Source organism: Peromyscus leucopus, chromosome 2 (genome assembly GCF_004664715.2).
Source record: "Peromyscus leucopus breed LL Stock chromosome 2, UCI_PerLeu_2.1, whole genome shotgun sequence".
In the NCBI taxonomy this organism is placed as follows: Eukaryota; Metazoa; Chordata; class Mammalia; order Rodentia; family Cricetidae; genus Peromyscus; species Peromyscus leucopus.
This window is the reverse complement of record NC_051064.1, coordinates 21,240,388-21,256,000: the sequence shown is the minus strand read 5'-3', so window position 1 is coordinate 21,256,000 and position 15,613 is coordinate 21,240,388. Positions and strand designations below refer to the sequence as shown.

Here is a 15,613-nt window from a genome sequence, read left to right as displayed (position 1 = left end):
CTGCAGGTTCTCGGCGCTGGCCCCTGGAAGCATTTGCTCCTTCTTCAGTATCAGTTCCCCACCCTCTCTTGCCGTCTCTCTACCTCAGCAGCCCTTCTTTCTCCTGCCCTGACCAGCAGCTTCTTCAGGGCCAGAGACTTGGCTAGCTTGACCTTTCTCAGCAATCACTGCCACTGCCTCGTTTCTGCTGTCTTCCGTTTTTCTCTTTGTGTTACCAGGTCAGCATACATTACTAAGCACAGGCAAGGGGAGATTTTTTTTTTTTTTTTTTTACTGGACTTGACATTACAGGACCAGGCGAAGCTCAGAGGAGTGCATTCCAGTTGGTGGAATGAACCAAAGAGCCTTGCTTAGGTTTGAGCCAATCACAGCCCTGCCTCTTGGCACCAGTCACTGCTGTCCTTCTTCGAGACAGCCAGGAAAAGTCCTCCCCTCAGTGGTCTGGGAAGAAATGGTCGCAGGGACTATCAGAGTTCATTTAAGCTCTGGTACAAATTGATGGCTTTCAGGGGCTGAGGTAATCAGCTGTGGGCATCACTTAGCTTTTTTTAAGGCATCTAAATAGTGTTCCAGACAGATGGTGCTGGTAAAAGTACTTTGGCTGGCTATATGACTAAGTCCTTTTGTTCAAGACAACTATGGCAGGCAAAGGGTCCAATAAAAAGCCATGTAGGGAGTCTCATTCTCCATCCCCACCATTTACATTCACTTATTTACAGGTAAATGGACAAGACAGGAGTATTTACAGTAAGAATGTAAAGAATTTGTCATTAATATTAATAGTGACTTTAACAGATCTTAACAGTGCTTTTCCAGTGACCCAGGAAGAGGTGGGCCCCTCTTATTTGCCTCAGCAAGGCTATGGGCTTGGGCCTAGGAATACAGTTTTAAGTCACTATGCCTAGGACAGAGCCTATTGCTGACTATCTGTTAATACAAAAGACACATCTGCTAGAAAGTTCTTCTGAAATGGAAATCTTTGCAGATGTCAAGTTTATGATTTAAAAGGGTATTAGTCTGGGTAGGTCCCGAAATCTGGCAGTGTCCACATCACATAAGAAACAAGAAGAGACAGGGAGGAGGAGGGGAGACTGAGACAGAGCTTGGAGTTAGGCATCTGCCAGGCAAGGAACACCCCAGAATTAAGAGACAGGGACAAACAGTCTCTTTAGACCCTCGAAGAAGGCAGCCCTGCAAACACCCTGATTTCACACTCTGGCAGAATGACCTTCTGTTGCCTTACATCATTTATCATGTGGCCATTTACAAATCCCAAAGAAACTAGTACAAACGTCACTATGGGCAGTGTGGTTTTTTGTTTGTTTGTTTGTTTTTGTTTTTCAAGACCGGGTTTCTCTGTGTAGCTTTGCACCTTTCCTGGAACTCACTCTGTAGCTCAGGCTGGCCTGGAACTCACAGAGATCTGCCTGGCTCTGCCTCCCGAGTGCTGGAATTAAAGGTGTGCGCCACCACGGCCCAGCGGGCAGTGTTTTGATAGCATAGTCTTCTCAATTGTTATACAAGGATTTTAATAAACCTGACTACCCTAGTAGGGATTATGGTTAGGAATGATGTTGTACCTACAGTGCCTAGACTTGGCTGCAGCTGTATCACTGGTATTAAGAACATACTAATGTCAGTACCAAGAAGCAATTGGATGCTACCTCTGAGTGACAAACAATCCTTTGCATTGGGTTTCTCTGCGTCTTCTCAATTATTTCCAAGGAACACACAATCTGACCTTGCAATCAGAAGGCATTTGTAAATCTGAAACGGTGTCTTATGGTGTAGAGGCTGCACATCTTTCAAGCTCACCATCAGAGAAAGAACTCTGTTTTGTGTTGCAGTGATGGATTATTTAAAGAACTCGTACCCTGGCAGGAATCCCACGGTTCTAGAGAAGCAGAAATCTGATTATCTAGACCTGAGAATGACAGCAAGCAAACTGAATGGGTAATCTACTCTTTGAGCAGGCCAGATGCGAAGCTCTGAAAAACCACTGCCTGACACCCAGCACAAGGAAGCCTGACTTCTCCCAGTGTGTGCTTGTTTTGACATGCAGTCCTTGTACAACTGATCACAGGACAAAGCTTCCGGTTTTCATTTGAAAGCCTTTGTATTCTAAGTTTTTATAGACCATCTACTACTCAGTTCTGGTATTTGTACTTCAGGCATCACACAGCATTTTAGCTAAGTCAACCCATTTCTCTTATGAAAAGCATTATTTTGCCAATGAGATACTAAACCCATTCTAAGCACCACTGAGTTAAGGGTTAAGATGACAATGCACCCCAGGCTAGGCCACTTATGACAGCAGGGATGGAGGAATGCTGGCAGGCCGCCACAGTGAGGAGCAAGGGTCTCCATGCTCCCAGCTCTCTGCAGAATCAGTGCCTGGTAATCAGTAGATGGGTGGTGGACACTTTTTAATAATGACTGAATTTGCAAAGTGGACCACTTGCAAATTAATGCTGTTAGCAGCTCCTTAAAGTCACATGAACTGGAGTATGTCTTAGCTCAGGAGAAATTGATGGGCTACAAGTTAATATCTTATCCAGAGTCCTCAAGGTTAACTGTGTGACCTCTGTTTGGTGAGGACCTTTAATTTAGGGGTAGTTTAAGATTCAGGGGGGGGGCTGAGGGGTGGTGGCACATGTCTTTAGTCTCAGCATTCTGGAGGTAGAGGGTGACGGATCTCTGTGAGTTGAAGGCCAGCCTGATCTACAGAGTTCCAGGATAGCCAGGGCTACCCTGCCTCAAAAGCCAAAAAAAGATTCCGGGATGGGGTGACATGGCTTTCATCCTCAAGCGTGGCCATGACCGACTGGTGTGTCTGAAACAAAGAATCATGTAGATGGGCAATGCCAGGGAAGTCACCAAACATTCTGAGCTCCCAGAGACTTCTTGGCTATACCTTTGGCTCTACCCACCTGCTTCCCTGCCTGCCCGCCATGGCCATTCTTCAAAGTGAGCTTTCTTCAAGACAAGGATCAGTTCCATACTTTCCTGCCTCAGCCTAATGGGATTTTGAATTTAGTAATTTTACTACAAGTAGCTACAAGCAGAACAGACATGAGGAAGGGAGGAAAGGAGGAAGGAAGGAAGGAAGGAAGGAAGGAAGGAAGGAAGGAAGGAAGGAAGGAAGGAAGGAAGGAAGGAAGGAAGGAAGGGAGGGAGAGAAGGAAGGGAGGGAGAGAAGGAGGGAGGGAGGGAGGGAAGGAGGAAGAAAGGAAGGAAGGAAGGAAAGAAGGAAGGAAGGAAGGAAGGAAGGAAGGAAGGAAAGAGGGAGAGAGTAAGAGACAAAACACACATGGAAATGCTTGAAAGCCAGCAGACAAGTTCTAAAACACTAGCTGGTTTAAGGAGCGAGACCAGACATTTCTATTCACTTCCTCATGCTGGTGTCCATCTCTGCTTCCCACAGCATCCTACCCAATGCAATGAGAGACACCGAAGCCCATGCTGAACTTCCAAAGGCTTTACAAGACACCTTCGTGGCTTCTTCTTATTCCTGTCACCACGCAGCTGTCTGTCAAGCTGCCTCTCAAAGGTCCGCCTCCATATCTGACTTTGCTCCTGAATGGTAGGTCTCTGTTCTAGTTCCAGCCAGCATTTTGATATTTCTATGTCCAAGACCAAGATAAATAAACCATGTCCAAACACTAAATTCATTTTCCTTCTCTAAACTTGCCTCACACATTTCCAGCAGTCAATATTTGTCCAGGCACCACTGCCTTCCTGCTGAAGATGGAAAGCGCCATTGTGGGCTTCTGTTGCCACACCTCTGAGGATTCCGGAGGCAATCCTCATTGTGTCTGCTGCTTTTTACTCCCCGTTATTTCCCAGCTCCCAGTTTCCACTCTTCTTCTTCACTTTGGGACATTTCCATGTCAGCTACAGCTGCTGCCCCCATCTTCTCCCTTCAGACGATAACTCCCCAGCTGTGGACTGAGCCGTGAGTCCGGTCAGAAGCCTTCTTCCTATGACTCGGCCTTGGCCACACTTACTCTCCCACCTCCCTCTGCATGTGGTCTCCACTCTTGGCTGCGGAACCATACAGCGTTCCTCAGAGTTGGCACCGCTGATTTTGTAGATGTTTTTGCGTGTGTTCTCCTCTCAGCTTTCAGTAAGTATAACCTTCTTGTCTAAAAACAAACATGCCAAAATACTACCCAAGATTCCCAAGCCTTAGGGGCAAGTGCGGTCCTGGCCAATGACCCACTTGTAACCTTTGACCTGTGTTCCCCTTGGGCTATGTAGCGTTGGTTTTCCTGCAATCTTCTTGATCATGTATGTCTGGGAGAGGAAAGCCCCAGGTGATCCGCCAGTGTGAGTTTTTTAACATTTGTCTCACCCTCTGTCCCCTGTGAGAGACAACAAGGAATGGAGAGGAAGATAGCATCTTGGTTTCCCATCTCTAGGAGTTTCCATTTCAGCATGATCATCAAGCTAATGGACATTAACAGCAATGATAGTTGGCCAGGAACCACTGAGGCCCACACTGTGCACACGGCCTAAGATGTCGGACTGCAGGTCTTATTTTTATGAGCTGAAATTGGATCTTAGTAATTAGTATACTTTGGATAGATAAAAAGACTTCTAAGGCAAAGAAGTATCTAGAAAATTCCTCACAAAAGGGAGAGCTTGTGAGGCTCTGTCAACGTGGCTTGTTCACAAGAGGGTGAATCAGCTGCTGTGATTAGAAAGGGAGGAGCACCTCATGGAATCCTAACGTTTGCTGTGGCCTTGCAGATGCCAGGAGGAGGATTAAGTGCTTCTCGGGATCATTCCCTTTAATCCATGGCACAACGCTGCAAAGTTGGTGTTATTGCCAGTGTTATAAGCCAGGAAGCTGAGATTTAAGGAGATTAAGTGACTAGTCAAGATCACACAGTGACAGAAATGGTTCTGCAAGTGGTAGTCACTCACCGAACCGAGCTGTCACACGAACCGTCACAGAGCAGAGCAAACACCACAGGGTGAGTTCTTCACGGGGAGCGTGGGGGGGGGCAGACTTCCTGTACGTATGCACAACTCAAGCTCGGGAAACTTAAGGGCAGTGCAGAGTGTGGGGAGCTCAAGGCAAGTGAGTTGACTCTGAGTGCAAGGCTGTCCACCCAGAAGAAACAAGGAGGCTGGGCAGGCAGATGAGAGGTCTGGGGTAAATGACAGACACCTGCCCTGACTTCAAATGGCATCTCTACCCTTCCAGAAAACACAAAGGTCACAGACTAGAATCTGGATGCAAATCACTTCATTCCTGTCTACTTTAGCTACAAAGAAAGGGACACATCCCACTGAACACAGACTTTCTGTAAGGAACACCTGCTGTTAAGTGATGGGTGAAAAAGACAAATGACAAAGGAAATATACCTGGTCTCATTGGCACACCGGATCTTGCAGCCTTCCTTGGGAATCACCAACCCTAGATGCATGCGGAGCCTGCAGTTTGTGGGTCCTGTGTGTGGCCACACATGAGTTCCAGGGTGCATGATGGAATATTTGATCTGCACAGAAAGATGACACCCAATCATCCACTTATCAGGGTATGGAGAAGCAGCAGAGTCAGCATCAATGTATAGGAGAGTCTTTGTAACCCTTGGGATTTATAGTCATATCCTATTTCTTTGTAAAGGAACTAAAAAAACAAACACTCTCATTTTCCACAAAGTGACACAGCACTCAACATTTTCACCTTCAAATTTTGACACCAACCATGTGAAATTATGTTTCATTAAAAAGTTTATAGAAAAAGAGACATCCATTGCACCGAGGGAAATAATTGTGATTTTGAAAAGGTCAGTTCCACCTCCTTTCCGACAACACACTGTGTTCTTCCCACCTCTGAAAACATCCTTTGTACCTGTCCTCTCCTGCATCCTGTTGTCTCGGAGAACTTTTCTAGTAAAGCACAGGTCTTAGGGGCTCCTTTACAGGCATTCTCATTTTTCCTTCCTAGAATAAAACATGATAAAATGATTGTGAGAAGCAAATCAGAGTTGCCATGGTGCATCTGTTGTCTCAGATACTCTGGAAGTTAACTAGGAGGATCACTTGAGATTAGAGTTCAAGACTAACTTGATAAACATAGTGAGACCCTACTAAACTGTTGGGGACCAGCTTTGACCTGTCAAAAGGATTCTTGGGGGGAGGAGTGAGGAATGAGGAAGTATTAGATAGAAATGTAGATGGAGACACAGGAAAACTTCAGGAGGGCCCTGGGTCAATAGCCAGTCACCTGGACTTCATCTATGATGGGCATTTTATACAACAGCACGGGAAGGGCAAAAGACCCTCCCTCCAAGGTTGAGCAAGTATAGACCCTTCAAAACACCTGGTAACCACATCCTTGGCCAAATCATCCCATTATGGAGCCCTGCTGGATAAAGCAAGCTCAGACCTTCTGACCTTGAGTAAGGCCTTAGTAGGAGCCTCTGTGGGCCCCCACACTGAACACACACACACACACACACACACCCCAAAAAACAAATTGCAGTATAACTTTATATCATCCCATTTGGACCACATGTGATTGTATAATCACCTTCATTGTAGAAATGTGAAGGCCAAGATAAAGACAGAGGCTGATATCACAGGGTCCTTAAATGTGCAAAGGAGAGAGAGAAGAATCAGTAATTCAGATATAAAAGACTGAGCAGCTATTGCCGGCTTTAGACTGAATGGCAGATTCAAGATTCTGAAGCCTATTGCAGGATAACAACTTGGTTTTAGCCAGTAAAGCCCCCTGCAGGCTTCTGAACCACACTTTCAAGTCACTGGTTTGTGCCAATTTGTTACATAGTACACATTGGAAAGAAAAATGCCTTATAGTCTATACCTAACCTAAAATGCATTTCTAAGAGATATCAAAATATTTGAAGTTGGAATTAAGTCTACTTTTCAATGTATAAAGAATCTTTAAATGTTGATAAAGTGCCATTTAAATAGAGAGTGAGAATCTTTGAGTGAAAATTTTTTTATGAATAACTGTAGCAAGAACACAGATTTCTGGGCATCCTCTTTAGCATCCTGGACCATTAAAATTTCTCCACACTCTTCTTGGGAAGATGTGCTTTGAATGTATGCAAAACCACTTGCTCTCATAGAGGAGGGAAATAATGAATTTATATTTTATGACGGAAATTTTTGTTTTCCTATTCAAAACTCTTATAAAAGAAGTTACATCTAAAGAAGAGTTTGGCTTTAATGTTAATATGTATCAAGATAATCTTATGCTGAGAACAAAATGAATTCTAAGAAATACAACACCATGACTTCTGCCTCACTCAAGTGGTCTACTAGACTTAGGAAAAAGCTTAAGCAGTTTTATTAGCTCTTTGTAGATGAACTCTTGGCTTCTTAATTAAGTACACCACTATTGTTCTTTTTAGTTAGTAATAATGTATCCCAACTAGCCAAACAATTCACATCAGTTTGGAGGACTAACATCATAATGCAATTCTTAGCCCTGGCTTTCCAGGGCATCTGTGAGCACAGTTAGGGAAGGGCTGGCAGGAGACCCTCAGCTATGGCCTATGCTGCTCAGGCTGGGGCTGGGTGAAGCCTGGTAGCTGGAAAAGCCACCTGAGCAGCTAGGTGTCCTGCAGCACACTTGTTCAGCACCTGACTGGTCATTGTGTCAGGGCTACCAGATGGATCCTGTCGCCAGGACTTTGCCTGGTCAGGTCTGGGTTAGAGATCTGTATGCACACAAAAAGTGAGGACGCCTAACCTAAATATCCACAATCTGATACTAATTGAGCATTCTGTGTATAATGGTCAAATGATCTCAGGTCTAGACCATGCTTTGATCATAAACGTTCAATTGGCAAAGTCCACGCCAATATTCCCCAGATCTGAAAAACTCTGAAACCTGAAATATTTCTGGTCTCAAGTATTAGGGATATACCTTGTGTATCTTTTACAGTTGGAAAATACAGATTCTCTCTCAGGAGAAGATTGTGTGGTAGTGGTTCAACATCTGTGGCTTGCAACCTGTAGTTCTGAGTACCCACGTGTGATCAGTCTACCAAACACAACATTCCCACAGTGCTCACCATGGTCAGATGCTTACAGTGATGTATGATGTGCCCAGGAAGGCAGGCACTCAGGCTGTATTACATGGAGGACAAAATGACACACAGACGGGTCACACAGTAAATGAAAGAGCAGAGAATTGGGAATTCCAATCTAGCTCGCATGGACCCAACATCCAGGTGTTTAGATAGGCCTGTGATGGCTATTTTGGTTATCTACATCTGGAATTAACTATAACCCCCAAATGGCTAGGGACACCTGTGAGGGATTTTTGCTTAATTAGATCATTTGAAGTGGGAAGATCCACTTCTGCTCTGGATCTTTGAGATGGGAAGACACACCTTTAATATAGATCTTTTGAGATGGGAGTATCCAACTCTACTCTGGACACACCTTCTGCTGGCAGCCTGTGTAGAGGGCGTGGAAGAAGGAGGCTTCTCTCTTTGCATGCCTGCTCTCACCTGTTGCACGAATCCTAAATGGTCTTATAATAAAAACCCAGAGCCAGATATCAGGGTGAAAGTCGAATGGTCAGAGAAGAAGAGCAAATCACAGCCACCAACTCTTATCTCACCAACTCCTCAGCCTGACAGAGCCTCTTCAAGACAGCGAATTCCTGTCTCCCCCCGTCTTATATTCCTTTCTCTCCCCAGCCATATCACTTCCTGTCTCAACCTTCCTAGTGCTGGGATTAAAGGTGTGTGCCACCACTGCCTGGTCTCTGTGGCTGGCTCTGTCCCCTGATCTTCAGGCAAGCCTTAGTTCTTTGATTACAGATGTATCACCACACTCACCTCACTAGCAAGTCCATTCCTCCACTGGCATTAGAACCTACTTCTGTGGGATTCCAGTGTATACTGAAGACTAGCTGAGACATCCAGTCTTGTGGACCAGACAACATCCAGCTTTGGACCTTCTATTCATTGGCAGCCACTATTGGGTTAGCTGGTCCACATCCTATAAGTCATCCTAATAAATCTTCTATCTGTCTGTCTATCTACCTACCTACCTATTTATCTATGTATACACACACACACACACACACACACAGAGAGAGAGAGAGAGAGAGAGAGAGAGAGAGAGAGAGAGAGAGAGAGAGAGAGAGAGAGATTCTGTAAGTTCTTTCATTCCAAACACCCTGACTAATATAGGCATCAAGCCACCTCTTTACTACCTGTTACTAATGAGTTCCTATTACACAGCAACACTGCAGAATCACTTCATATATATAACTGTGTCCGCTTCTCTGTAGTATTCACTGAGTGATAATGACTCCACACTCAATACCACTATTTCCATTATTCTTTTCAAGGAGATTCAGGATAGAGCAAGAGATAATACATTCAGGACTGTAACCAAGAACTGTGAGTTCCAAGTCCTATGCTTCAAAGCACACTTTCTCATTTCATCACATCACAGGTTACAAGGTGGGAGGCATTCAGTTGGCTCTGTAATTGAACAAGGAATGTCTGTCCATTGGTAAGGCAATGGATTTGCTAATGGTTTCGTTATTTGTCACCTAAGTTAATTCTTAAAAAGTTGCAAACTTGTTTTCTTTGGGAAAATGATTCAAGGAAGAGATCTAACAGGCAATGCAAATATAAAAGAAAAATGCATCCCTTGCATGTGACTTTATCAGATATATTCATGGAGCTGGAGACCTGGGTATATTCTTCTTAGGATTCATGTTTCCACAGAGAAGACAAATTTCATTATTCACGAGAACTCTGATCAATGGGTTGTGGCTGCTCAGCACAACAGTGTAAACTATGATAGTTGTTTCCAAGTCCTGTGCATTAAAATGCAGTTTAATTTAATAATTTAATAATCCCATCTCATTATATTCTGGGTCATAAGCAGATTGCAGAGGACTTAGAGCTTCAGTCATCTAGAAATGATGGAGGATCCGTTAGCACCATTTCCCCTGGGCTCTAGAATAAATATGTGTGGCAGATTTCCTCTGTATTTTAGTCATTATTGGCAATAATTGTTTAATTTATAAGCAAGACAGATGTTTAACAGTAGCTACATAGCAATGTATTAGAGTTCTAAGGAGCAAGCACAGAGCCTTGAACATCCCAGGCAAGTATCTAATACTGACCCAGACCCCTAGTCCTGCAGGTAGCCATTTACAAACTTATTTGTGAAGAAAATACATCATATTTCTATCATTCTTCATAATTCTATCATTCTTCAATCTAAAAAGTTGATTATTCTTACATTTATTCTTCTGGTTTTGTGCCTAGCCTTTAATGTCTGGGTTGTCATTTGGACAAAGTGGCAGGCAACAGAATGAGAAGTGATTTTTATAAACTGCACATCAGATAGAGGACTAACGTCCAAAATATATAAAGAAGTCAAGAAACTAGGTATTAAGAAAACAAATAATACAATTAAAAAATTGGGGACAGATCAAAACATAATTCTCAATATAGGAAACTCAAGTGTTTGAGAAACACTTAAAGACATGTTTAACTCCTTAGCAATCAGGTAAATGGAAATCAAAACAACTTTGAGATTCCATCTTACACCTGTCAGAAAGGCTAAGATCAAAACCACAAGTAACAGCTCAAGCTGCAGAGGATGTGGAGTAAGGGAAACACTCCTCCATTGCTGGTGGGAGTGCAAACTTATATGGTCACTATGGAAATCAGTGTGGCATTTCCTCAGGGAGAGGGGAATTGGTCTACCTCAAGATCCAGCTTTACATGAGGCCCACTTCACAAGACAGAACCCATACCCAACACTGCTTGGGTGACCAAGAACCTGAGACTAGATAGCTCAGGGACCTAGGATAAAATCAAATAAAAAATAAAAACGAAGAAAAAATGACTCCTAATAACACTTGGCTATACTCATAGATCAGTGCCCTGCTAAGTCATCATCAGAGAAGCTTCCTCCTGCAGCAGATGGGAACAAATACAAACTCACAACCAGGTGTGTGTGTGTGTGTGTGTGTGTGTGTGTGAATGAGAGAGAGAGAGAGAGAGACAGAGACAGAGTCCTTGGAACACTTAGCCCTAAACAGGAGGTCTCCATCAAATCCCTCTCCTCAGAGCTTAGGGAGCCCTACAGAAGAGGAGGCATAAAAGAGCCCAAGAGCCATAGGGGATGGAGGACACCAGGAGAGCAAGGCCCTCTAAGTCAACGTGCATAAAGCGAGAGGGAAAATCAGTTTTCTCGAATACAGTGACACACAGGGCAGGCCTCATGTTCAGGAGAAGTTGAACAACATATAATGGACTCTACAGTTGTTTTGTATGCTTTTATTTGGTCACAGTTTAGTGGGTTTGGGAGGGGGGTTGTTTTGGGTGGTTTTGTCTTTGTATTTTTTTGTTTGGTTTTTGAGAAAGAACTTAAAGTTGGGTAGGTGAGGAGGAGGGGAGAATCTGGAAGGACTTGAGGAGGAGAAAAATATTATCAAATACATTTAAATTTAAAGATTGTTTTAAATAATCAAAAATATAATAGAAAAGTTGATAATTTAAAAAGGAATACAAGAGTTGAGGATAGAACTTGCTGGTATATCGTTTGCCTAACATATGTGAAGTTCTGAGGTTAAATCTCTGCAACACCCTTTCTCCTTCTCTCTCTCTCTCTCTCTCTCTCTCTCTCTCTCTCTCTCTCTCTCACACACACACACACACAATTATTTTATTCAAAATGGAAATTAGGACATAAATTCAGTCTATATTAAAACTAATAACTGAAGTGAAAAATTGCACACAGTGTAGATGAAGCATCTTAAATCACATATTCACTAACCTTAAATGTTTATATTAGTAAAGAATGTAATGAATTTACTAAGGCCTTCCAATCAAAATGTTTACCAGAACAATTAAAAAATCAACAGAAAGAACAAGAAGAAGAAAATCATGAATACGGACTTAGAAAACAGCCATAAAACACTAAAAACAACAAAACCCATGCTGGCATCATTATGTACATAGCACCACCTACATTTTACAGTAACAAATGCAGACCAGAGACACTCCTTTCTAGGACAGTGAGAGACATGGTGGGCTTTCCAGGCACACATACACAGTAGAGGACCAGTCAGCAGTGCACTCTAACAGAGAAGACAAGGACAATTGAAAACACTTATATTTATCCAAACACACATACGTGTACACACAAATACGGCATATGTTTAAAAACAATGAGTGCATATCAAAACCCATGGTTTCACGGGCTGTCTTGTCAGCAGAAGATTCCTACCCCTTGTCACCTGGTCAGTACATGCAGAAGAAAATCTAGAAGCCACGGGCTCACCTTGCTGCCACAGTGTGAACTGGCTCCAGTCCCCCTTCTCCCGAAGGTTTTCATCCTCAGGCAGGAAGAGACCCTTGGCTTTATCCATCACCATGAGGCCTTCATCACGGATTAACTTCCAGTTTCTCTCTAAAGACTTCAAGGAAGATTTGAGTTTCACTGAGATGAAATATATGCCTCGCAGAACATCTCATAATGACTTTCAGTTTTCTTATTTGTTTAAGAAAGAAATACAATTCTTGCTTACATTTAGATTGCTTATTTTAATTTCTTTGGAACCTCTTCTTGGGTATATTAAGAGAGTAAGAGGGAGGGAGGGAAATGAGATGGGAAGGCACCTTATTATTTGATAAGAGCACTTGCTAGCTCCTCTTGCAGAAGACCAGGGTTTTGTTCCCTGAACTCACAAGGTTCACTGTTCTACCTTAAATTAACCCGTAAGCCCCACCTGCCCAAGGACCAGGTAATTTCCTGGAATGCTGGGAGTTGTAGTTCTTAAAAATAACAGCAAAGCCTCATGGGAAAGTACAGTGAACTATGGATTTTGTCCATAAAAGCCAGGACAACACCTCTGGGGGCCACTAAGCTGATAGTTCCAGGGAGTGGTTCTGGCCAAATTCCATCTTAGCTGGTATATACAATTCTAATAAAAACTTGCTTTAATTTGCCAAGATGGTGGAACTGGTTTTTTTCTGCGAATCTCAGGATTAACATCACAACTGTCTTTAACTCAAGTTCCAGGATTTCCCATGCCCTCTATGGGCATGAGGCAGACATGTAGTACAAACATATACTTGCAGAGAAAACACACACACACCAGTACATAAAATAAAAATGAAAGAATAAACCTAGTCTCATAAACTATGAAAATCACTTTCACTCTAATTATTTGTGTTGACTTGCCTAAAGTCTCCTCCCTCATCCTCACCTCCCTTCCTTTCTCTCTCTTTGTCCTCTCTCTCTCTCCAATCTAAGGAAAACATTGATCTTGTTGATAGTGCAATGACTATGTTCCACAGGACTCCAGCATCCACACTGGAATACAGACCACAGACTTAATTTCAATGGAGTTCCTTATAGTGATGCCATTTGATGAGGCAAACAGTAGTCACACATTTAAGGGTATTGGGAAACTGGCCACTGGAGTGGGATGCAAAGTGCAAAGTTAGCAACAAAACACAAATATGTTTAGAATTCAGCCAAACAAACATATCCTCACGAGGCTGCTTTAGCCTCAGCTGGGGCTTGATATGGACAGATTCAGACCCGCTGGCTGTTGTCACATCACACTGTGCTGTTCCCGGGGACAGGAGTGATGGTGGGAACAGTGGGTAGAAGCAGGCAGGGGTGAGTCTGCAGAGCATCATGGAGGTAAAGAGGGAAACCAGGGTTTAGGGACGGAAATTTATTGTTCTGTGTTCCACAAAGAGCAGATGGAAGAAGAGAATACGGTAGCATGGACAAGCAGGAACGCACTATCTGGGTTTCATCAAGAATCCGGGGTCAGGCATACCACATCGTGGGTGGCTTATTAGCAAGCAGGACACTGGAAGTAACAGCACAAACAGCAACATTTCCACACACAGTGTGCAAACAGTGAGTGCTTTCTGGAAGTGGATTGTTCTGTCTCGTGAACAGTAGTCTATCTTTACAGTTAATCAAGAAAAATGACCTACTGTTGGGTAAAAAGAGTCAAAAGATAGGATAAAATTTTTTTTTTACCAACCTATGTTCTATGGATTCATGATTTAATGTAGTGAAAAAAATGTGATTAAATCAGGATGACTGAACAAGTAAAAAACTAAAAAAAAAATAAAAATAAAAAAAAAATCCCAAAAAACCCACCACCTAACAAAACATTCCCAGCATGAAGCTGCTACCTCATACATAATTTCAAACTGCCTCAAGCATTTCCTCATATACTGTGCACTGAAATTTGATATGTAAACAGGTTGTAACCTACTCTGGGAGCACCTTGGCGACTCTCAGCCAATCACCAGATGCCAACTGTTAAGGCACATTTAAATAGGACAGACTCAAGCTGCAACCAATACGGCTACTTGCCTTGCTTCCACTTTTTGAAATTCACTTCCTTTTCTCTGGCTATAAATACAATCAGCTCCTAGGGCAGAGAATTCTCAGAAGTTGAATGCAGACTGCTGCCCAATTCTGGAATCACCAATAAGGCCAACTGAGATCTGGAAGGCTAGATTCGCCATCCTCTCTTTTAACACCAGTGAGCATTTTTATATCATGCAAACACATGAGGGCTCTTAAAATACTGCAGGGCAAGAGATTTTGATTAGAGAATGCTTTCATCATTCTGTTTCTGAGAGACCCGTCACCACCTCCCTTCAACCTGCGTACTTCCTCCTCCAGACGCCTGGGTGGACGAGTGTCAATCACCTGTCCTTGTTCAACACAGTCCAACAACCATTTCTCCTATTTATTCATCCCAAGCCAGCAGTTCAGAGCTAGGAAGTCAAAGGGCACTTCCAATAAAGGGAGACTCAAAAGTCTTTGCTGTGGTAGGTTCCCAGAGTGAGAGAATAGGATGATTTTGTTAAGAATTCTGAGAAAGAAGAAAAAGTTCACTCCAGGACTTTGCAGTCCGCGCACGTCCTGAACGTACCTAAATTGCCACACTCCTTGGTGTTATTGTAGCTTGTTCAAGTTGCTAGATAAATCTGTTAGATTCTTGTGAATCTGTCACATAGACAAGGAGAGAATTACCTCTCTAACACATGAAATTACTCTCCAAATGATGTTATTGGAGCCTTATAAGGGCAAGCCTTTTCTTTCCCCCACCCCCAGGATTTTAGAAATCCCTTCTATTTCTTTTGAAAGCTGATTTTAAGGGCATCGTTGGGAACAGCTGATCTTTTGTTACTAAAATAGGGCACAAAGTCCTAGGAGAAAATGTTAAAGTGATTGCATCACTCAATATAATTTAAATTTTCTACTGAAGAACAGGCTGTCTTTTTATATAAAATGTCAGCCCTGCACCTTCACCCTCAGCCTCTGTGGGAAATGTTGCCAAGGTACTTTTCCATGGTAGTAATGATTTTTTTTCCTCTTGTGTTTTTAATTAATTAATTATTTTTACCTGTGTGTGAAGAAGGACGCATACAAGTCATTTCCTTCCTCCCTCTTCCTCCCCTCCCTCCCTCCCTCCCCCCTCTCCTCCCTTCCCCTCCTCTCCCTTCCCTTCCCTTCCCTTCCCTTTCCTCCCTCCCTCTCTCTTTTTCCGAGACTATACTTCTCAGTGTGTGAGGCTTGCTCCCGCTGCTGCCAATGACACTGG

General features: G+C 43.1%; 1 protein-coding gene across 17 annotated transcripts in view; it reads right to left on the bottom strand.

Annotated features, from left to right (window-relative positions):
* Positions 1 to 15,613, bottom strand: part of Asph (aspartate beta-hydroxylase) — a 340,882-nt gene that overhangs the window by 129,364 nt on the left and 195,905 nt on the right. For all 17 annotated transcript variants that reach the window (XM_037202420.1, XM_037202409.1, XM_037202410.1 and 14 more), the window contains 3 exons: positions 12,310 to 12,445; positions 5,864 to 5,955; positions 5,374 to 5,507 (listed from right to left, as the gene is read on the bottom strand). In XM_037202420.1, the coding sequence (XP_037058315.1) occupies positions 5,374 to 5,507; positions 5,864 to 5,955; positions 12,310 to 12,445 (362 nt within the window). The remainder of the gene's footprint in view (positions 1 to 5,373; positions 5,508 to 5,863; positions 5,956 to 12,309; positions 12,446 to 15,613) is intronic.